This window comes from Pyrgilauda ruficollis, unplaced genomic scaffold, assembly GCF_017590135.1.
Source record: "Pyrgilauda ruficollis isolate IOZ18807 unplaced genomic scaffold, ASM1759013v1 scaffold4, whole genome shotgun sequence".
In the NCBI taxonomy this organism is placed as follows: domain Eukaryota; kingdom Metazoa; phylum Chordata; class Aves; order Passeriformes; family Passeridae; genus Pyrgilauda; species Pyrgilauda ruficollis.
Window position 1 is genome coordinate 17,012,129 of NW_024525489.1, and position 22,998 is coordinate 17,035,126.

A 22,998-nucleotide genomic window follows, 5' to 3' on the forward strand; every position below is an offset into this window, starting at 1 on the left:
TGAATTCACTCATGCCTAGGGAAACTATGAAGACTGTGGAAGTACTGGGAGGTCATTATTTCCAAGAGCTGATCCTTTCTCTGTGTCTCAGACTATCCTTCTATCTTGAATTAGATTCATTGCTCACACGTGGGGTTGAATTTGTCATGCTTTTACTTCTGGTGTATAGGTAAACACATTAGGATGACAAAAGGATCAAAAGAGGGATATCTGGGTTTGGGGTTTTTTAAAGAAGGAAAAACAAGTCACCTAACTCACATTTTAGTCATACTCTGCAAACAATTTTTCTATGAGTCCTCGAGAGACTGGAGTTTTCCACAGTATGTCTTTTTCCATGATTATTTTTAGCTATGGTTGCTGGGTTTTTTCTATAGAGGACAAGGAGGAGAAAAGCCTGGCTGTCCCCAAGTTCTTGGTGGGTTCTTTCAGAAGTTCTCAATGTCACCTAGAATCATTCTTACCATGAATTCTCCTGTAGCTAAATGTGAAGCCAGCTACAAACTGGTTTAGGAGTTGTGCAAGTTTTGTGTCGAAGAGTGGTAAGATCTTATGCTTTCTAATTTGCTTTAGGCTTTTTTTACAGAAAAGCAACAACACAAAATATTTTATACTTGACATACACTATCACTATAGCTCTGATGCCTGAGAGAAAGGGTTGTAAATAAATGTTCAAAGGAAAATCCTTTAAATGTGGTTATTTCTGATTGGCTTCAGTCTGCTACAATTGCTCCAAAAAATAAAATTCTAACCTCAGTCATCCAAAGACTGAAACCTTGCCTTCTCCATTAGCATTTTAAAAATTGTAACTTATGCAGTGAGGAACAGGAATGTCTTTTTTAAAGAAGCTCTGTTCCAGGATTTCACAGCTGTTTCTGGGTCCAAAGGAAGCATTACATGTGTGAGGGAAGCAGCCAGTGCTGCTGCAGCTGGGAGCTGCCAGGAAGGTGCCCCTGCAGTAGCACTAAACTTTGATTTCACTGAAATACACAGAATTTAATGTCAACATCCAGCTGTCCTTTGCAAAGGCAGGTGTGAGGGTGTCTTATGGGACTATCTAATTTTTTCCTTTTTTTTTTTTATGATGCTACATATCTTACTCATACACCCCTATTAAATCCTGTTGCTAATCAATGGTATTTCAATAAGAATATATATTCCATCCCAAGTGATATTAAGAAGATGCCAAAAGAAAATCATTGTCAACTTTGCAGTCCAAGGATTTTGGCAAATCTGACTTAACAGAGAAAATGTCAAGCCTTTCTCTTTCATCTCTCCCTCTCACATTTTCACTTTTTCACTTTAGCTAATATTCTTTTGGAATTTTTTCTTTCAGAACTGTGTTAGTAACCTGTAGCAAAGCATTCCTCATGTTAGAAAGTTTGGGGCATATTGACAGTGATTAAAGCTACAATTGTTAAGACAGAAGAACTTTACAAAGAAAATCACTGTACACCAGAATCATCTTCCTCTTCTTCCCTAGAAAACATCAGCATGAGTTATAGAAACAAATCCTGGTTTAGAACTGGAATTTGTAGAGTTTAAGCTGCACACTTTTATTGATGAAAAGAAAATTTAAATGTAAGCTGGTTATAAAACAAAGTCATACCACTAACTGAAACACAGGACAAAAGTGAATTATGACAATGGCTTGCATTGCCACAGGCAGCAGAGTTTAGCAGAGATGTAACATGGGTGCTATGACACAGGATAAAAGTGATAGGTCTGAGGACAAAAGAACCCTGTGTTATGCAAAGAGAATTTAAGAGACAGAAAATCTTACTGGGAGAAGTAAAGAGTTTCCAGATGTGTGGTGCTGTAAGCAGTAATGTTAAGGATCATGGTGCCATAACTAAATCAGGTGTTTTGTGTACAGAAGGGTTCATGAGTGTGGCCTCCAACTGATTTGTGCCTCAGCTCACTGCAGGCTACAACTGAAGCTTTTTCTGCTCTCAGGGCCTTTAATGTTCCCCTCTTCCACATCCCTTTCCCTCCTATGGTTGAGCTCTCTTTTACATAATAATACAAAAGTTTTCACACAGGATCCAAACTGCGACTGTCATCTTTCTCTTCCCCTTATCTATCCAGCTTTTTCACAAACCTAGAAAAAACTTAATAATCTTAGAGGAAAGTTATGTCTCTTAAGTTCAGCTGAATGATGCCAGTACCTTCTCAGTGTCTTAACTGAGGGCAGTCACTGAGATAAGACTGCATAGACTGGTTTTCCCTAGGAAATCAGGCTAATAAGGACAGTAGTAAATGGGTTGGAGAACTTATTTTTGCCCCCCTTATGTAAAGTGTTCTCTTTATTTTCAGTCACATAGAGGACTAAGATGTTTGCATTATCTCATTATGAGGGTTGGTTAATACATTTTTATGTGTCACCATGATCCAGTGGAGTCTGAAGTCTACTGCCCATTTATTTAGGCAATGAGTGTGAACATTCTTAGTCCAAGCTGCTGGCAGGCCTTTTTCCTGGAGGCTAAATGGCATCTTTCCAAATTGGATGCTGGCAGAGATTTTGGCTGTGCTTAGACCTGTGGGATTTACTTATTTTCATATTTCTAAGTCATTAAGGAACAATAAAATCTTTATGGTATTTATGCATTGAATTTTATAACCACTGATCTAGTAGTATGATGATAAGATTAGTTTATAATGTCTCTTAAAGTTTACTATCACATGCTGCATTACTTTCCAACCTGTGTGTCAACAAACACTGGTCTTGACAGAGTGACAACAGGTACTCTGTATATTCCAGGTGTGGGACCTTCCTACATCAGGACAGGGTGTGCAGTTTGAGCCCAGTCACAACCATAAATGCTATCAGCCAACAGAGTACCGACTGCAGATGTTTTTAAGCTTGTTTTAGAAAGGTTGGAATAATGCGGTAATACCTAAGACCAACTGAAATATCCCTGTAGCCAAGGTAACAAAGTTTTGATTTATAGCAACTGCATATCAAATTCAAGAAATAATGCCATGGAACACAAGTGACAAATGATTACATTGTTAGTTCCAGAGTTCAAAAGTCAGTACTGAAATAAGCTCCTCATCTGCCTCTCCCTAGTGCCACTTGTGCAAGTCTGAAGCAGTTAAAAGATTCTGCATTTGGAATTAGTCTGAAGTTACTTAAAAATGTTTTTAAAATAACTATATGAATTAACTATTTTACACATCTAAATCAGATATGTACTTCATAATAAACATGAAGCTTTCCTGTACTTCAGCTCATGCACTCCAGTGCAGAGACAGAACACAGAATCTGCAATCTCTGAATGCTCAGCCATTAAAGTAAACAGGGGACACATTCAAAACTCGGTTCATTTGTCAGCCTGACAGCAGATGGAAGATTTCTGCATGTGAAATATAGGAGCATCTGGCTATCAAAGATATTTAAGACCTTACCTATTGATCTCTTTCATCTGCTTAAATTAATTCAAGATATTAAGATGCCAAAAAATGGTGATTAAAGATCCCATGTGCATAAAGCTCAAATCCCAATAAGCAGTAAGGAGAAGGTAATACAAATACTAAAAAAAAAAAAAACAAACCAGCAGCAAAGCTCCCAAATAAGTGATTATAAACCTGGAAACACCAGAAACCTGACTGCCAGAAAGGGAGGACAGTATGGCTTATTAACTGAGAGAGAGACACACACACAGAGAAAATACATTTTGTTATTTTGTCAAGAAGGACTTTAAGGAAAAAAAAATCATTGCAAGGAAAGGTAAGGAACTAGAAGAAGGGGAAAAAGACAAAACCAAAAAAGAGACAATATTGCTTACAAATATAGGCTGGTGTAACCTCTCTAACAAGGACCTATAGGTTCTGCAAAACTCAGGCTTCACATAATAAATATCTGAAGCAGATTCCTTTAAGTTCAGAAATTTAGCAAGTAATTCATTTAAATGAGAAATGTTCAGGACCACATTGAATGGGGCCCTGAGCAACCTGGTCTAGTGGAAGGTGTCCCTGCCTGTGGTCATGGTGTTGCAACTCAACCATATTTAAGGTCCCTTGCAACCCAAACCATTCTTAGAAACTGGAGAGCTGCAGAATGTAACAAACATGTATTGCTACACTAACTAGGTGACTTAGGGATAAAAGTCTTACCTTACCTTTATTTATTTTAAGAGAGTGGGACAAAAGTCCCCAACATCACCTCCATTGTTCCAGAAACAACTGAACTATAGCAAGGGCACTATCTTTTATCCTATGCCTTTTTTGTCTTTTTGGTACTAGCAGGAATTTTGTGACTTGAAAATGAGATGTAAATAGAACTAGCTATTTTTCTATGTCAGGAGCAGAAAAATGACATTACAGGAGAATCCATTCACACTTGAAGCCAAACTAAATTAAGTCCTGACCTGTAACATGCTGGCATGCTATCTGAATCTGTCTCTGTGCCAGCCAGTCTCAATGTCAACTCTGCAGACTAAATTGAACTATTAAAAAGTATGTTTATCTACAGAAAAGAAGGAAAGCAACACACAATGGCTGCTTACATTGCTAAGTTTATAGAAAGGTAATAAAGCATTATTTCAGCAGAAGAAACACCATTAAGACTGAATAATGCATAACTGTAAACAAACCACCAAGAAAGAGCAGCAGCCATTTCCAATCAAAGCTGTAATTCTGCCTCATCTTTTTAAGGTCATGCAGGTGTCATTGCCACAATGAGACCTATTACTCATTTTAGGGCTCTGCCTGGGTGCAGCATGGGGACTGAGGTAACAAGCCAAAACAGCACAGGAAGAAGAGGATGAAAGGTTCATTTTAGTTGTTGGGTTTTTTTTTTTTTGAAAAGCCTTTGATTAAATGTTTTGAATAATTTTTCTAAAATCATTAAAAACTGTTACAGTATGATTGAGCATCCCTACAAATGGGACATATCATTTTAAATCTATTAATCAGATCACAACCATCCATGACAGATCTTGTCCCACTTTTCCTGACTGCCACTTCAGTGGAGCAGACCAGGAAAGGTCTATAGTGACCAAAGTTAAGCCAGCATATTCTGTGCAATGTGTATTTCATTGTCATCAAATGTGAATGCAGCCATCTCATATCACGGAGATTCATGGCTCACAGAAAAACTTCAGAGGAGACAAAATCACAAGGCAAAACCTTTATCCAGAGATCATTTAGACAAAGCCTGCAGCATCAGAAGACCGGAAAGTCCAAGTATTTGCTGAACATTGTGTCTTTTTTACAGCAACTATTTATAAATGGGAAGACTATCATGAACTCTCCTAAAACTTCCCTTTTTTTGACTAACTCTTTTTTTTGACAGGCTAGAGAAAATATCAAAATTTGATAAAGAAAACAGAGAGAACCTGAGAATTACTGATTAACAGGTAAGAAATACGACATTTAAAAGAAATTTCTGGTTCCCTGATGCTTTATCCATTGCCAGAAAAACACACCAAAAAAAATAGACATGTTCCTAAGGGTGAAGAAATTTAAATTTATTTGTTTCTGAGCACGGATCCTGTGATGACACATTAGCTTAAAATTTCCTCAATGAATATATCATTGATTTCAGCAATTAAAAAAAATTAATTATTAAAATGTAAGGCATAAGTGAAAAATCCATTTCATCATTTTAACAAAGCTCTTGGTGGAAGACGGAATATATAAATATGTTCTAAAAAGAACTTATTTTGTAACAATAAAGCAAATATTAAACAGTTTTACAAAGTTTATCTGCATTGAAGGTTAAAATGGCACGTGAACATCCAGCATAGGAATGATGAATCTATAGCTCAGCCTTAGAATTACTGCCAACTACAAAGGAAAATTTGGATAAAAAAACCTCTGCTTCCATTTCCTGGGCAAGAAAAGTCAAGATATGGCTTCACTGAGTTAAAAAAGAAAAATAGGTCTGGACAAGAAGATCTAAGAGCACTATCAAGACAGAGGTAGCAGCAGAGACCCAAAATATATTCCTTGGAAGTTCTAAGAAAGGATGTTTTTATTCTGGAGGGCACTTGATTATGCCTCTTTGGCCTGATCTCTCCTCAACTTGTGAGGGCTTATCAATTTTCAGAAGCAAATTCTGTAGGACTTTTGCCAGACATTAAGTCATATGCACTTAACCCAAGTGTGCTGACAAGAATTTGGCAATAATACGAACATTCACCTGAAAAGTCCTTGTGAAAAATGCAGTGAGCAACAATTCTAGCAACTTTGTGGAAGGACAGATCACCTGCTATGTCACTAAGGTTATAGAGGATGATAAGCATTGGAGGGGGGCGGGGGGAAATCATCACAATTTCTGGAAAAAGGATGTATTGAGTTCCCTTCCCCCTGCCCTCAGCATAAATTTGGAGATCTGCCCTGACAACACAATGCCTCATCTACATCCAGAGAGATTAGAAAAACATACAGTCAGTGAAGGATCTCCTCTATGTGTGCCACTCCCTGTCCACCTAAACTAGGACTGATGTATGGTGGCAAAACCCACGGAATAAGTACCATTTCATCCCAGGCTGGATAGTTTTGAGCTGAGTGGAACTGAATACAAACAATTTGTAGCACTGGCTGATCATCTTATTTTAGAAAGGCTTTTCTTTTGGTGGCTGCACAAAACAGTGTTTTAAAAGGATTAGCATCTTTATTCTAAAGGGTTTAGATGTTACACCTATAAAGGAAAGGCACATACAAACAGCACAAATCAGCATTCTGCTTGTGTTCTCCTCTTGTGTATTGGCATTGGAAGGAAATCAGTTATAGTAAAATCCCTAGAAACTGGAGGTAGGATTTTATATTCCTTTTCTATTTGGAGGAGTGAATACCAGCTTCTAATAGAGCAATAAATGACTTACTGCACCTGCAAAACAGTGCCTCTCCTCCACTGTAGATGTCTGTTAGGACAGAAACTTCATTGGGAGGAGAAAACAAAAATGTGCCAACTGAAATTGCTACAAGGAAGAGACAGCAGCTCTTTCCCAGCAGGGATGTCAGTACGCAACGAGAATGAGTCATTATGATGCAGCTTGGTGATTCAGACAATTCAAAGCCACTCTGGGATGTCAGACCACCAACATATTTTTGCTGTGTGTGAATCCATGCAAAAATTAAAAGTATTCTCCGGCTCTTGATAGACTCCTATGTCTCTAACAACTTTCTGGCAAGATTTTTTAATTTTAGTTTCAAATTTGTTACTGCAAATCCAGATTTAGACAACTTTTGCTCTTTAGTAAAATATCTGTATTTGTTTCAGATCATTCTTTATCAGGAAACCTAGAGGTACTATATAGTGAAAAAGAGCCTAGTGAAAAAGGCAATTCAGATAAATATCCTAAAATTGGGAGTAGATAAGGACCAAAACCCAGAACCGTTTTGTTGTTAATAATTTTTTTTACTCATAAAGCTAAACAAGAAGAGCTCTTCCTTTGAGATACAAGTCCAAAGCAATTGCTTTTCTTTCAGGTGAAGAGGTTGAGAACAATATGAATGTTTCTCTTACCCTCCTGTTCAAAGTATGATCACAATGCCCTGCAGTTGATTTCGTGGCAGAACAAAATTAGCCTCTAGACATGGGCTAATCCCTTTCTATTTTTACTAATAATTGCTATAGTCTTTTAACAGAATGGATGTATAAATAGATCAGCACAGTTCAGGCAAACAGTAACTATAAAAAGTGCTTTCTCATCATAAGCAATTCTAGTCATAACCCTACCAGAATGTTCCTAAACCTACAACATCAGAAAGAGGAAAGAATTTCCCACAGCCACAAAAGTAAGGCATAATTCTGCTGCTGAGAACAGTTGGAAAACCTATAGGAAATTATTTTCATCCTACTTGCCACAGCAAACCTGGAAGAGGACTGGAGTATGACACCACTCACTGTGCCGTAGGATCTGAAAGATTGTACAGAAGTGAAAGTCAAAGCCTGATTTTATTGATACTAAGAGTTTTGCTTGTGGAAAGTAAGAGATTGTGAATGACACAGATTTCCTAATGTTTGCGGAGTCTAATGACTAACAACTGCAAGATGAATGAAAAGTCACTTGAGTGCTGGTTTTACACAGAAAATTTGTTAGAAGAATCCTTTGGACACCTTCAAGGACTGTAAAAGAATGGATTGATTTCTTCCAGTTCTCTGGAAGCCTGCTCAGAACACGTCAGAGTTTCTCCTTTGGGCAGTCGGGAGAAGTAAAGAGCTAAGCAGAAGCAGTCATGGAGGACAGGGAAATGAGTCATCCTAATCCACTGTAATGATCTCATCAATCCTTCACCGTGTCAAGTTATAAATATATAGTAAATATTGACAAGTGTGTTGAGGCAGGTTTTGAAAGAGAGCGTTTATCTTATTGTTGCTCTTGCCAGGACAGATAATCCTCAAAGAAGCTAGTAGTTTCAAAGATTTAGGGAGAAACTCATTATAGAGAATATGAGAAATCATTTCAGTGCAGGTTTTTGATTGCTGAAGGACATTGAGATCTACTGGTATTTTAAGTGTGAATAGTCTCTCTCCATCTACTTCCCTCCAGTACAATCTAATTATTTATTTTACTAGAACCTTTTTCTTTGCAACTTCCAACATCTGCAGTCAGTTTTGCCCACCTCAAACTTTGGAGAACCAATAGCATCCCCAGTGATGTCCCATTTTGTCCAAAATAACATTTGAAATTACCATAAAACATCAACTTCTCATAAATATTGCACAAGTGATTATCCAAATTAAATTCACTAGAACAATTGGGTTTCTTGTCTTTTCCAGACACTTCCAGAATTTGAGGCCTCCTTAACATTTGCTTCTCGGTAAGTTCTATTCCTCTATGATTACAATTCTATCACACTGCAAAGCTATGCTGAATTTTTACTTACACAAATTCAAACTGAGGCGGCAAAAAGTACCACTCTGACATACAGGCCACCACACTCCCAATCACTAAATACCTCCTCATCCAAAATACACATTTCAGAGAAGAGCAGAAAATACAGGATTTTCGTGCCTATGTTTAAAAATAGAGAGAAATTGCACCTAGTTTGCTTAGAAGTCCAAGCTAAGAGATATTTTCCAAATAGAAAACATCAAACTTGGTATTTGTGCTGTTTGGCAAAGCTGTGAGCAGCGGGAAGTTTTAGGATAATACACTTCTCATCAAGAAGAATGCTCCTTGCTGTCATTACAAATCAACACAGAGCATTTAAGCTAATGCCACTGTTAAATCCTTCACACTAGTTAATCAGAAGAATTGTACATTGTAACATCTAAGTTTGGTGCCTATCCTGTAGATCTAAAACAGTTCTGGAATCCAGCTTGCATCAAATGCATTAGTGTCTAATGCAACAATGTTTTTAAGAATCTAAGACAGAAACATAAAGAGAACTGCTTTTTATATTCTTATAAAAATAGTCACAGACCTGTATCTGGTATCTTCTGCTGATTCACATGGAATATTCTATATTAACATGACATGCCATATTTCATCCACAGAACTCACCAAATCTTACATATAAACCAGGAATGACCAATGGTCCTTATTCCCTAAGTCATGCACCAAATCTTACTGAAGTCAAAAGTCACAGAGATGCCCCACATTTTGGAGGCCCAACATAAAAAGCATCACTGCGAGTGATTTTCAGGCACAATTGGTGCTGACGTTATCCAAGAGCTTCAGTGCTGTCAGGTGACAGACAATAAATTAAGGATCCAGCTGGGATCTCCAGATCAGGAACTCATCATCTCCCCGTTGTTTGCTGCCTGTCACAGTCTGTGTTTGTGATGAACTCACCCATCTCATGCCAGTGCAGCCCCACAGGGATGACCCAGCAGGAGCACTGCAGCCACCACGACCTGGTTGTGACACAAACATACCCAAGAGCCAAAACTATTCTCTCATTTTATTCAATGTGATGTAATCTCAAAAACATGTTTCTGCTTACAGGTAATCATGCACATTCTATGTGCAAAAATATAATCACGTTTGTGGGTGCACTGAAGAGATTAAAATTATCATGTAGTTTAAATAAAATATTCTATCTGTTTCAGTTAAAATTTATGTGTGATGTAGTGTGACTGGAACCAATTTTATTTCTTTCTTTCTTCAGAGTACCAAAGAGAATCCAATTAATGAGAACCATTTAATATATTTTAAATCTCACTTTCAATTCTTCTCTCCTTTCAAAGCTAGCAAAGAGAAAAAATGTTGTTGTATAAAAAAAAATTAGACATCATAAAATAATGCTTCTGTATGAGCTCATATAAGAAGGCATTAAATACTTTGCAAACGTCTACTTGGGCAGATATGACATGCTTATTTAATGAAAGAGTAATTTCTGAATTCTTTTGTTGAACAGTGAATTATTTCCACATAAGCTTTGGTTTCTTCATCTGAAAACTTACAGATGTTATGTAGTTGAGGCAGAGCAAACTTCTGCTAACTAACAAGGTAATAATTACTTTTTAAAAGTTCAGATGAGATATGTTCTGATATGACAAAAAAGGAGAAAAAAATAACAGAGCAACATTTGCAAAATGGTCAGCAAATACTTATTCATGGACATCAGGAATGGCAATAGATTTTCTACTAAATGGCTGAATTTTAGAAAAACTAACCTATTATGAGTGGGAAGACTGCACCTCAAATATTAAAGCTGTATTTTACAGAGTAAGTATTTACTGGAGACCTACTTCCTCTTTTTCTATGCATTTGTTCATTGCATACAAAATACAAAAAGAGATACAATAATATTAATATATAGTATTTTCCAAATGATTAATGAAGATTAATGTCAGCTTCTAGAAGAGTTGCCACAATACCAGAGAAGAGCTGTCCAGGGTTATTTGCCACTGGCTATGTTCTTCATTTTACATTTGCAAAGAGTGGTTTGAATAATTTCTTTTCCTGTAGTGCAGTGGCCCACACTAACTGTTACTGCTTTATAAAGTTGTGAGGAAGAGAAGAATTCCTTAGCCTCTATTATTTTAGCACATTTGAAGTGTAGCTTTTTTCCTCCACTTCACTGACTGCCCAGTGATTTTGTTCTTTGGGGTTTGGTGAAGGAAGAGCATAAGTTGGCCAAGTGGTCAGAGAGAGCCAAGGGATGCAGAGCTGCTTGGTGAGTGCAGTGAAGCAACCACAATCCACGCCAAGCATCACGTCCGTGCCTGTGCCCGAGATATCTGCTAGGAGGGTGGAATAATTGCCATTCTTTTGCCCTTGTCACCTGGAGACTGCAAGTCTATTTTTAAATTGTAAACTGGAAAGTGTAAAACTGGAAAAGCAGAAGATATGCTGGGAGCCTTCTGAGGGACCCACCCTCCTGACAGTGAGGGCCTGTGCATTAACTCAGCAAAATCCAAGAATATAGTTTGAACATTTAGCTGATGTCTACTGGGGCCCCACAAGCTTCCAACGAGCTTGAAGTTTCTGATACTGTAACAAAGGTGATGTAACCTTAAATATGACAAATCACGGAGACCAGCTGGTTAGTGGGATATAACTTGACTGAACTAACAGAGCCAAAGCAAGAAAAACTGATAGAATTCCCCAATACGAGCCTTGCATCTCCCCCCCTCTCACCAGGTGCATCAAATGTGCTCCTTAGAAATGCAGAGGTTTGGTTGCACAGTCCTGCAAATTTTCATCCAGCTATACCAATGAGCCAGTTTTTCTTTGACAATTCCTCCCCTTTTCCCACTCCTCAAACAGCAAATCTACTCCTGCTCAAAAATGGCACAAAACACGATTGCTTCTCTCCCTAGCAGTACCAGAGACTGGCACAGAGAATTCAGGATCAGTTTAAAAATCATGTAACAGCAACTTTTACAAAGAGCAGCTCACTGTTAAAAATGTCATATTAATAAATCTATGCTAAATACTAGCTGCTTGAAGCTTACGAAATTTTTTTTTTTCTTTTTTTTTTTTTTTTTTTACAGTATGGAGGTTTTTTTGGTAGTCCACAAGGAGGTCATCTGTTTCAAAAGGCTTTAGGAAAAAACCCCCTGCAGCAGAAGATAAATACTGCATCAGTACAGCAGCACAGGTACCTTGTAAGGTGATATTAAATGTGCTAGTTCAGATACCATAGTAGCACATTTCATATGGATCATTTTCTCACACTCTCAGAAAAAAAGTTAAAGATGAAGGTTATTCTCTGAAAACTATTTTGTCAGAAATTTTGATTATATACTTCCTGCTTAGAAATAATAAGCAGCTTAGAAATAATAAGCAGCACCATGCTAAAACCTTGAATCTGCACTACATAGCCCTGCAAAGACTTTCTTCCCCTTGAGGCATCAGGCAGAAGCTATCCTCAGATGCAAAGAAAGCATATAGATTGTTCTTTAAGAAATAAACATGTATTCTTCAAATAGTTTAGGGGAGCTAACTTAAGCAGCGGATTTCAGTAAGTCTGTGGCAACTGACAAACATCCCAAGCCATCTGTTACATCAGCAGTAACCATCAGCCCAGTGCCAGGGAGGAGTGCACTAATTCCTGCCAGGGGTACTCCTGCCCACATACCTGCTGCAGCTTCCAGGTGTTCCTAGATGCTCCCAAAACTGAACCGTAAGGGGGAAATCCCACACATTGGGGAACTGGCAGAGGTGAGGAAGACAGCGAAATATTCCTTCTTTTTACTAAGGAATTATACTTAGCAATTATTTATTCATAGAAAATGTTACTTTAGTGGTTTTCCCTGAAAATAAAAAGCACAAAAATCTCACAATAGGAATTTTAATGTTAACATTATCAAGCTTGTGTTTGGACAGGTGCTGAAATGAACACCTACATAAACCAAAGCACGATCCTGTCCTGCCTGCCCCGAGTGCTGGGCAGCTCAGCCTGCACCCGCCGGGATCCCAGAGGATTCTCCACAGAGGATGTACAGATATCTGACGGGAGGATGTCAAGAGAATGGAGCCAGGCTCTGCTCAGTGGGGTCAAGCAATAGGACAGGAGGCAGAGGGCAGAAACACAGGAGGTTCCAGGTGAATGTGAGGAAGAACTTCTTTACGGTGTGACTGAGCACTGATTGCCCAGAGAAGCGGCGGAGTCTGCCCCACTGGAGATACTCCAGAACCGTCTGGATGCAATCCCGTGCCAGGTGCTCTGGGACGGCCCTGCTTGAGCAGGGAGGTTGCACGATGGAGGTTGGACCAGCTGACCCACCGTGTTCCCTTCTAGCCTGACCCTCTCGGTGATTCTCCACACGGAATCGCAGACAGACTCACTCCATATGGATACGCACGCCTGCCTGCGCCCACCCCGCTCCCTCCCAAGCAGCTGCCCGGCGGTCAGTGCCGCCCCGGGGCCAAGGCCCCTCCCCGGCCGTGGCGCTCCCCTCACGCCGCCGCCACCGGCGGGGCGGGGCCAGCGCGCCCTCCCAGCGTGCCCCGCGCCGCTGTCATGGCGGCTCCCTGCGGCCGCTGCCCGCACATGGGCTGAGGGCTCGAGCGGGCAGCGCGCGCGTCTCTGTGGGCGCCGTGGGGTCGCGGCGGTGCCGGGGAGCGGGGCGGGCCCGGGCGGCGGGACCATGCTGGCCCTGGAGCGCGCCCTGCTGAGGGGCTTCCTCAGCGCCGCAGAGTCCCTGGAGTGGAAGCAGGGCGAAGTCGCGGCCGCAGGTGAGGGGAGGTCCCGGCCCGGCGCGGGGAAGGTGCCCGCTCCTTGTGCCTGTCCGGAGCCACCGCACCGAGCCGGGGCCGCGGCTGGCGCGTCCGGGCGTTGTCACCTGAGGCGCCGTGTCAGATCCTCGCCGAGCTCCCGGGGGCTCCTGCCCTCGCTGCGGGGTGGGGGTGGCAGTGCGCTCGTCAGGCTGGAGCGGCACTGCCGGCGGGGCTGAGGCGGCAGGAGCGGCCGGCCTTTCGCAGGGATCCATGGCCGCTCTCGGTGCGAGCGGCGGGGGCCGCGGCCGCAGCCGTGCCGGTCCGGCAGACGCCCCCGCCTGATGCCGGCACTCGGGAGGCTTGTGGGCACGGGGCTCCCTCCGGCTGCCTCCAGTGAAAGGCTGCCTGCCTGTTGGAACTGGGCAGTGAGGTGGAACGCGCTCTTGGTGCAAAGCGTGGGAAGGAAGAGTCTAGCACGAGCTGCCTTTTCTGTATTTGTTAGTTATTCGGTCACAGTTGCTTGAGGGATCAATGGAAAATAGTCTCTTGAGGGGACTTGGTTAGACCCAGCTTTCCTGCAGGGGTGCGCAGCAGCTCTTAAAATGTAACCTTTGTCATGTAAAGGTACTTCCATGTTTCAGGCAGACTGAAGTACTCGAGTCATGTGCCATGTTGTAGCATATTGAAAATCTCATTTATCCTTACCTAAGCCCTTACTGATTTTTGGAAAAGAGCCATACAGAGCTAATCAGGTCTTATTTCTTTATGTGATGTTTCATTTGACTTAAATCATTGTACTGTCCAGGAATGGTAGCTGGTGTGACTGACATCTGTCACATCTGTCTTTTCAACAAGGGTTGTGCATGCTGTTTGTGGTGTGGAGTTTTTCTGATTGCTTTTTTTGTTGGATTGTTTGTTAGCTTTGATTTGTTTTGAGGTGCTTTAAGTAGTGTGCTGCTATAAGATGTGGGGAAAACGTGTTGAAGAAAGGCATCTTGCAGTAGAGATAGAAAATTGTGGGGTTTGTGATGATTCTTAGTCATCATTTACATGGACCCTTCCTATTGATGGTCCTGAAAATAAATTTAAAAGCTGTGACCTTGAATTTGTATAGTGTCCTATAAAAAGCTACACACACAATCAAAAGCAGGTTTTACGTGCTTACAGTTGTGTTACTGGAAAGAGAAGAACTTCAGTGTCCCTCATCCATCATCATGTGTCCTCACAGCCCATAGTTATTCTACAGCATTGCCTCTCTGGGCAACTATAATCCAATATTAAAAGATTGTCATTTGGTGAAAGTCTCTCCAAAGCATAGATTGGAGAAAACTCTCTTGTTATTTCCGTTCTCTGTGAGGGCATGATGTCAGCAGCATTGTGGAACCATTGCTATTCTTCTGTATATGTCCTTCCAGGTACAGCTTAAAGTGTTTTTCAAATAATACACGGCACACATTATCTCTTACATCATTCGGTAGCTCATTGTGGAGAACTGAAGTAAACTTTGGTCAACAGTGTGGTGCAGAGACTTTAGAATGATTGAGTCTGTCACCCATTCCTACAGGGTCATCCATTGCTGTTACTGAAGGTGGTTCTGCCCTCTGTGTTCCTGTATTTCTAAAATTTAAAGTACTTGTTAGCTGGATGAGCTTGGGGTTGGTGTTCATATCAGTTCCTTGCACAGCTGCTGCTAGTGTGCATCCACAGCTGTGCCAGTGTTAAATTGGTTACCTCAGCTGCTGATGTTAGTGCAGCTACTGAGTGCAGGGAGCTGCAATCCCCAGCTGGAATCACAGATTGATAGTGAGGCACTTACCCTGTGCAGACCTCTGCATTTCCTCAGCTGAACCATCACCAACACCTGCATCATCTGGTCAGAAACCAGTTGGTGCATCTAATGAGCTGTAGCCACAGCTGCAGGGTAGGCAGATAATGGTTTTGCTCAAGAATAGCAGGTGTTAACATGGCCAGATTGTTCCAACAACTGCTGTATTGATTGCACTGTAGCATATCTGAAGATAGCTTCTGTGAATAAAGTTGTAGCTTGGGTCAAGAACTTGATGGGTCTGAAGCTTCTTAGAAATATATAGCATTTCTTGACTTAACCTTTGTTTTGAAATCAGGCTTAAGAAACAGTCATGGGTGTAAATCCACCTTAGTAATTACCCCTAAGGATCTGCTCCATGTTCAGGCTTTTCTTTGAGGCAGTGTAGTTACCATAGGAGAGAATTCTTTCATAAAGATAAAATCTCATTGGCCGTTGCTTGTCAGTATTCTAAGCTTGTAAATAGAGGACTGAGCAGTTTCTGCAGTTTTGCAGAAACTTTATTCTCTGAACTCTGCAAATATTGAATAATTTTTATTTGTTGCATTTCCCCTATGTAGATTCTCTGGTCTGTGAAATTGCTGTCTTATCTACAGGAGTTTACTGTTCATTTAAAACGTTTTGAAGAAAGAACAGCCTGCTGTTATAATTGAAGTATTTTAAAAGACCATACATTTGTTTTTCCTGAAATTTCAGTGCAAGTTTTTGTTCTACATTCATCTGGTCGTTTGTGTTTCACTGTAACTTTAATCCAAATTATTTTGAATGAAGTGACACCTGCCAGTGCTGCTCTTGAGTTTCAGTGCAACTGCACTTTCCCTGCAATGTAAATGAAGATAGATTCTTTAGAAGGGGAGTGGTAGATGTTTTCATGTGAGTATGTTTAATAGGTCTTGAAAGACAAAATTGTTTGAAAGTTTACACTGATTTCTGTGTTGTTTTTTTTTTTCTCTCTTCCAGAAAGTGGATCATTGTTGCAATTGATGTTTGATGGGAAATATGAGGCAATATTTTCAAATTCAACCATTCAGAATGTTTTCAGTGCATCTTCTGTGACAGAGGAGAGCATTGACGCTTACTTGGAGAAACAGATTCTAACATACCTGGACTGTTCTGCAGAGGCTGATAATGTGGAAAGGTGGAAATTATTATTTATTATATGGAAGTTTAATAGAGGCTATGTTTGATTTTTACAAAAGGCATTTTAAAAATGTAGAATTTGTATAGGACCTTCAAAATCCTTGTACTGACAGAAAAGCAGAAAAGAAATTCCTTGTGTTATTCCCCCTGCTTCCTTGGGCATCTATTCATTACTGTCCAATGAAAGAAACAATGGTGTTGTGATACAGGTGTTTGTTGAACACATTAGCTTTATTTACAGTGATTACCTCAGAAGGTTCTGGTATAAAGAAGTCACACACATGTAAATTCATTTTACCATATATCATCAAACAATGAAGAGTTTTCTCTCTGAAATGTTGTATTACATTTATGTGGCTGCTTGAAGTGCTGTGTAATGTTACTGTCCAAGCAATGCCTGTATTTCTAAGTCTGACTTATACTGAGTTTGTTCTACTCTTCTTAATGAAAAAATGAGTAAGGTGTTATGGATGCTGTTCATCAATTAATTGCTTTCTTCCCAAGACTTTCTCTGATACAGTCTCTCTTAATTGTACTCTGTGTGTTAATTGTTGCTGTTAAGGAGTTTGGATTTACTCTTTACAGTTTGCTGTGTAAATGATGAACAGACTGAAATCTGACATGCTAGGGATAGTAGAAGCAGAAAACTATAAATGTGTGTGTATATATATATACACATATATACTTACTCATATATATATATACACACATATATGTAGGTATTTTAAAAGGTAAAAAAATTTCCCAAAAAGAGAAGATAGTAGAAGCAGAAAACTATAAATGTGTGTATATATATATGTCTGTATATATAGATATACACATATATATTTACTCATATATATATATATACACACACATATATATATAGGTATTTTAAAAGGTTAAAAAAATTTACCAAAAAGAGAAGATAAAGATTAAAAAGTAAAAGAAGAAGGTAATTGTAACCAGTTAGTGTTGGCAGAGTCCAAATATGTGTGTTTTGATATGACACATATAAACCTAAGAGTTTTTGCTAAAATATCAGAGAAGAAAAAGAGTTGGTGTGTTTGAAAGACTGAGCTTTGTTTATGATCACAGTGTGTCAAAAAACTCATCTTCTGATGTGGTGCACAATACAATGCACTCCTGCTTTCTGAGTTAGTGTTCAGAGGTTTTTCCCGTGTTTTTTTTTATTTTGTTTGGTGTTTCTTGTTTCTTTTTTTTACCTTACTTTGTTGTGCTTTACTGTTAAATATTAGCTGGATAAATTTTTCAATATTTCTGGATTCTGTTACTTTGCGGTAGTTTGAATAATGTGACAAGGAAAGAAAAATCAGTCAGGACCTGAAATAGACTCAATCCTGATCTTAATTAATGCTTCAAATATGTGTTGCTGCCTTTTAAAGCCATTCAGCTTCTTGAAAGTAATCACAATCTATATCAGTGGAACTTTATATGTATCCTGTTATAGTGCACTCCTAGTGCAGACAGCAAAGGAATTTGTTCCTTGGCTGCTCATGCTCCAGCTCTATGGTCTTTGTGGTTTTTCTTTTTTGCTCTGCAGCTCTGGGCTGTATTAGAAGCCTCCTTGCCAGAATATATGGAGGCAGATCTGCAATATTTAGCATTTCAGAAGCAGACAGAGGGTTTTCTGCCCAAAATTATACCCTGAAGTTTTGTTCCGAGTGAAAGCAAAGGGTCTTCAAAACCTATCAGCGTCTGCCAAAAACACTTTTGTTTGTAGCATCCAAGTGAATTTTTCAAGCTCCATTAGTAATAATTTAAAAAGTTTTGGGGGCTGAAGGAAATAAGTTGTTACTTTCTCTTATACAGAAATTTCTACTGAAGTTGCTTGTCTGAAAGACAGATAATTTCCTATTTTAGGTAGGTGCTGCACAGCACTTTGACCTGTACTGTCTTGGTCTCCAATGACTTTCTGGAGTGTGTTACATAGTTATTTTTCCTGCCTGCAGACCCTATGTCCTGTGAAGGCCTTAGGGAATAAACCTATGTAACCTTTGCATCCAGACTTTGCATTGCTTATGATGAAACTGGGAGGGGGTTCTATATTTTTTAATGCCTAAAATGTAGTTTTCTTTTTCCACTGAGTGATTCTCAAAGGAAGTGCAGCAAACCTCTTAAGTTCTAACCCAGAAAATTCAGTAAGACACTGATTTTCTTGTGACTTTCTGTAGATGGGATAAGTAAAAATAATTTTTTTTCTTGACTTGAAAGTTATAATTCTGGACATTTAAAAACACAGTAGGAGTTTAATTCAATCGGAAAGAGAAAGTTGGATAATGTGAATCGTATCCTTTTTTGCACAATATAAACAGTGCAAAGTACGGTTTTGTAATAGCGTTAAAAGAACTCTTAAGGAGTTCTTTTTCTGAAGTTAAAACTGAGCAGCTTGAGGGCAAAACAGCTCAAAATTTACATCTAGATGGTAATTTCTTTGGACAAGTTCTCTGTAACTTTTTCCACTTTCAAAGTTGTGATTCTGTAAATAAAATGACTTAGCAGCATTTTAAAAATTGGTGCAACTTTTCTACCCTTTTAACTGATTGCCTTTTTTTCTCTGCCCCAGACACATTTTCATTATGGCACTTCAAGCCTTTATGTCCTACAAATTAAGCATTCCTTATAATAAATGTGTTGAATAGGATATTTTTTTGTTTTACTTTTTTCCTGCTATTGCTACTCACTTCAATGCTTAAAAGCTATTTTCTACAGAAAATGTAGCTTTGTGGCTGTGTTTTAATCAGCAAAATTTGGAGGATGAAGCAATAAGATATATGTTAATCATGCAGAGGGGGAATGCCTTTTTTGTTTTTTTTCCTGAGCTCCATAGGAGGAAGGTGCATTCCTTGCCTAACGTACAGTTTGATTCAAAAGACTGGAAGGAAATAGTGTGCAGGTTCCAAAATCTAAAGGAAGAAGGAAATGAACTCTAACACTGTTTTTTGTTGAGCCTGTATTTACTACTTCTACCTTATTCAACATATAAATGAATGCTTGGCAAAGAAGTCCATACAGTAAAGCCTGTTACGATTTCCCAAACTGAACACCGAATGATATTTCTGGTATTTCTCATGGAACATCTGATGGTTGGTTAACTGGTGTGCTGTCTGGAATGAAAACTGAAAATGAAGACATTCTTGCTGTTTCTGCTGCTTGCTTTGATGTTCATGAATTAAAAAAATAGCAAACACTGAATAGTTTGGGCTACTCTTTGCAATTTATGGCATCACTGAAAATAAGAGAAACCTGTAACTTCTTAAGCAGAACCTGTCAATTGAATATTTTTTCTTTTATTTTGTTTGTAACTTCTAGCATTATATGCACATCCTTTTTTTTTGAAATTCAAATGCACTATTGTTCTTTATTTTTGAGGAGCATTTGATACAGCAGTATGAATATTAAGCATGTGATTCTGCATCATGAAGAGTGATTGGACTCAGTGTAAAGAGTTAAAAAAAAGGCAGGGAAACTGCCATTTACACAAAGAAAGGAAAAATGAGATTAATGGATACAGACATATATCTAAGGATAAATGCAAAATAAATTGTGTAGATCACCCTAGCAAGGGGGACATTTGCAGCAGTCTCTCTGTTGCTTTTCAGGCAGCCTTTGGGAGATGAGCATCTGCAGGTCTGCATTGTGAGTGTGAAGGGCAGTCAGGAGACAAAATGCATCTTCTTGGAAAAAAAATAGGGGATAGGCAAGGGAGTTCAGCATTTGCAGGGATTACAGCTTGAAATTGGTTTTCTGATACAGAGTGAGTGATAAAGAGATTGGGAGTTGGTCACGAATCTGAAAATGGGGAAAAAATATTGGTGATGACAAATTAAACAGTGAAGAAACAGTATCCAAGCCAAAGTAATGGATATGGTTATCAGTTGTTCCCGAGGCATTCTGCATGGATAAAACTCTGTCTCTTCAAGCAAGTTTGCTTTCCACATAGATATCAGTAATGTTAAAATAAATAAATAAATTGTTACTCGTAGAAACAGTATAAATTATAAAGTAATGAAAATGATCTTCAAAAGACTAGAATGTCAAATCACAGTGCAGGAATGGTCAATTGTTCTGTTACCTTTCAGGAGTTTTGAAGAATAATTTATCATGGGAGAAAAATTAGGAAATTTATACCAATGTTGATATTTCATGTGTAATGGTAATAATTTAGTATGCAATAATTGTTAGTACTTTGTATTCTTGAGTTATTTGGAAGTTTAATGGTGATCTTGGTTATGAATTAATATATTCATATTTCTTAGAAGATAGTTACTGGCTGAATAATGACAGCCAGGAAATGATACCTTGACTTGTTCAACAAGAGCTCTTTATGCCAGTCCTTGTTCTCTGACTCCCCTGAAAGATGGTTTTGGTTTTTTTGGATTTTTTTTAAATTTTCAATTAAATGTTCCCCATCCCTGCTTTCCTATTGTTCTGCATCTTTTGTTGCATTCTTGCCCACCAGCTGCTTGCCTGTGTGTGGCTTTTCTATTTTACTTTAGTTTTTAAGGGGTTGCATAACACTTTATTTTTTTGTTTTGATTGGAGGGCTCTTACATCTCTAAGTATCTGTTTTTACAAAAAGGTTTTTCTGTTTCGATTATGCTCCTTAACATACCAGTGTTTATATCAAACTTGCACAACTAAAATGCTAACTTTTTGTTTATTAGGAGGCCCATTTTCTATGTGTTAGGACCCTTGTCAATAAGGTTCTGAGCCATTAAGGTATAATAAAACAAATGAGAAGTTTGTATATAAATATTAAAAGTCTACGCCTGTTAAATTAACCATTAAATTCTGAGAGATTGTGCCCTGCCTTCTGCAGACTACATAGATTATTTGCTAAAGAAATCATAGTCATGTAAAATGAGCTTAGTCTTGTAGATAAAGAAAATTTTGCCATACATAGTTTCAGAAATGAAACTAAGTCTCTTAATTTCATCTTTCAATAAATTACGATTATTTAAAAGAAGGGCCATGATGAATTAGATATTATTTACTGTCAAAGTGTCTGGACCAACTTGGAGGTAGTATACTGAATTTTTTATTTAATTAAATTTTTTTATTATAGGGAGTGAAAATAGTTATGTCAAAACAAAAATAAACTTGCTCTTTTGGAACTTATGCTAATGCAGTATTTTTTCTGTGAAAATGCTGAGAGTTACATATATCATTAGAAATTCTTAACAGCCATACAATAGGCAAATATGGGATTATCTGCATCCTTTTTAAGTCTTCTGACCTCTGATAGTTATGTACAGCCTTAAATTGTGAAATATATGAACTCTGCTTCCAAGATGTTTGGTATTAGATACAACCTTTATAAGCAAACATGTTTTGAGGACTTTTAGTTTCCTATGTGCATTCTTGAATATTCCATTCATTCTACCCTCCTCACAGGAGAGTAATTTTTTTTGGTGTTTTTTTATTAAAGCAGAGGGTTTTGAGCTAGCACAAGATTTAATCAGCTCTTGTAGCCTTAAGTGAAAATGTAATATGTTGCTAATTGCTGTTCTTATCTATATTGCAGGCAGAGGCTGATGTTTCTGCTTGGTGTGGGGAGTTTGCAGCTCTTCGTTCAAAGCAATTGGACAGGGCCTCCTGTTCAGTTAAAGCTTCAGGATTTTTTGCCACCTGCATTGTTACAGAAATTCTGTGAGGTAGGTTTGGATTTTAATAAGCTGTACTTTTATTGTCACTGCTTTTCACAAATAACCATAGCACCGTGTCAGAGAAGGCACATCTGCAAGGTAAGGTGCTAGAATGAATTGCTGTAATCATCAATCCTACTGGCTGCTATTGCAGCATCTTCAGTTCTATCAGCAGTGTCCTAAAAGTAGTTACTGTTTCTCTACTTAAGATATTTCCTGCTGGAAATGTTTGGTTTGGATGGAGAAGATGTCTTTAATATAGGCATTTACTCAAAGGGCATTTGCAGTCAATAAACTTTTTTGTTTTATTTTTTTTGTGTGTTTATTTTGGGATACATTCTTAGCTGGATTGAAGAAAGATGTTTATAAATGGCTTAGAAATTTCCCCTCCTTAAGGAAAGGTAGAAGTTGCATATCTTCCAAATAGCAGCATGTTTGGCAGATGGTAACAGTAGATTTGGATGCTCAGTATCCTGTTAGGCTCCTGAATGCCAAGTGAGTGGAGATAATATTAGTACTAAAATGCTAATCTATATAGAGCTTTTGGAAGCAGAAGCGAATGTAGGAGATGAAACTGAGGGCTGCCATTTATTTTGTCATCGTTTTATGTAGATTACTAATCAACACCCTACCTTCTCTTAGTGAGATTTGTGTGTTGTTCCTCATGGCAGCACCACAATCCAGACTTTCCTCACGTGGGATTTTAGCACAGCTTCTTGATTTTTCTCTTGGGATTAAAGCTGTGGTAAAATACTGACTACTGCAGTGTGTCAATGTAAAATGTATCAGTAGTTTCTGTTAATGCTAAATCTATACATGAGTT

General features: G+C 38.7%; 1 protein-coding gene across 1 annotated transcript in view; it reads left to right on the plus strand.

Moving 5' to 3' along the window:
- Positions 1-13,351: 13,351 nt before the first annotated feature.
- TTC27 (tetratricopeptide repeat domain 27) overlaps positions 13,352-22,998 on the plus strand; it is a 113,994-nt gene continuing 104,347 nt past the window's right edge. The window contains exons 1-3 of the mRNA XM_041477271.1: positions 13,352-13,580; positions 16,348-16,525; positions 22,055-22,184. Coding sequence (XP_041333205.1) covers positions 13,493-13,580; positions 16,348-16,525; positions 22,055-22,184 — 396 coding nt within the window. The 5' untranslated portion in view covers positions 13,352-13,492. The remainder of the gene's footprint in view (positions 13,581-16,347; positions 16,526-22,054; positions 22,185-22,998) is intronic.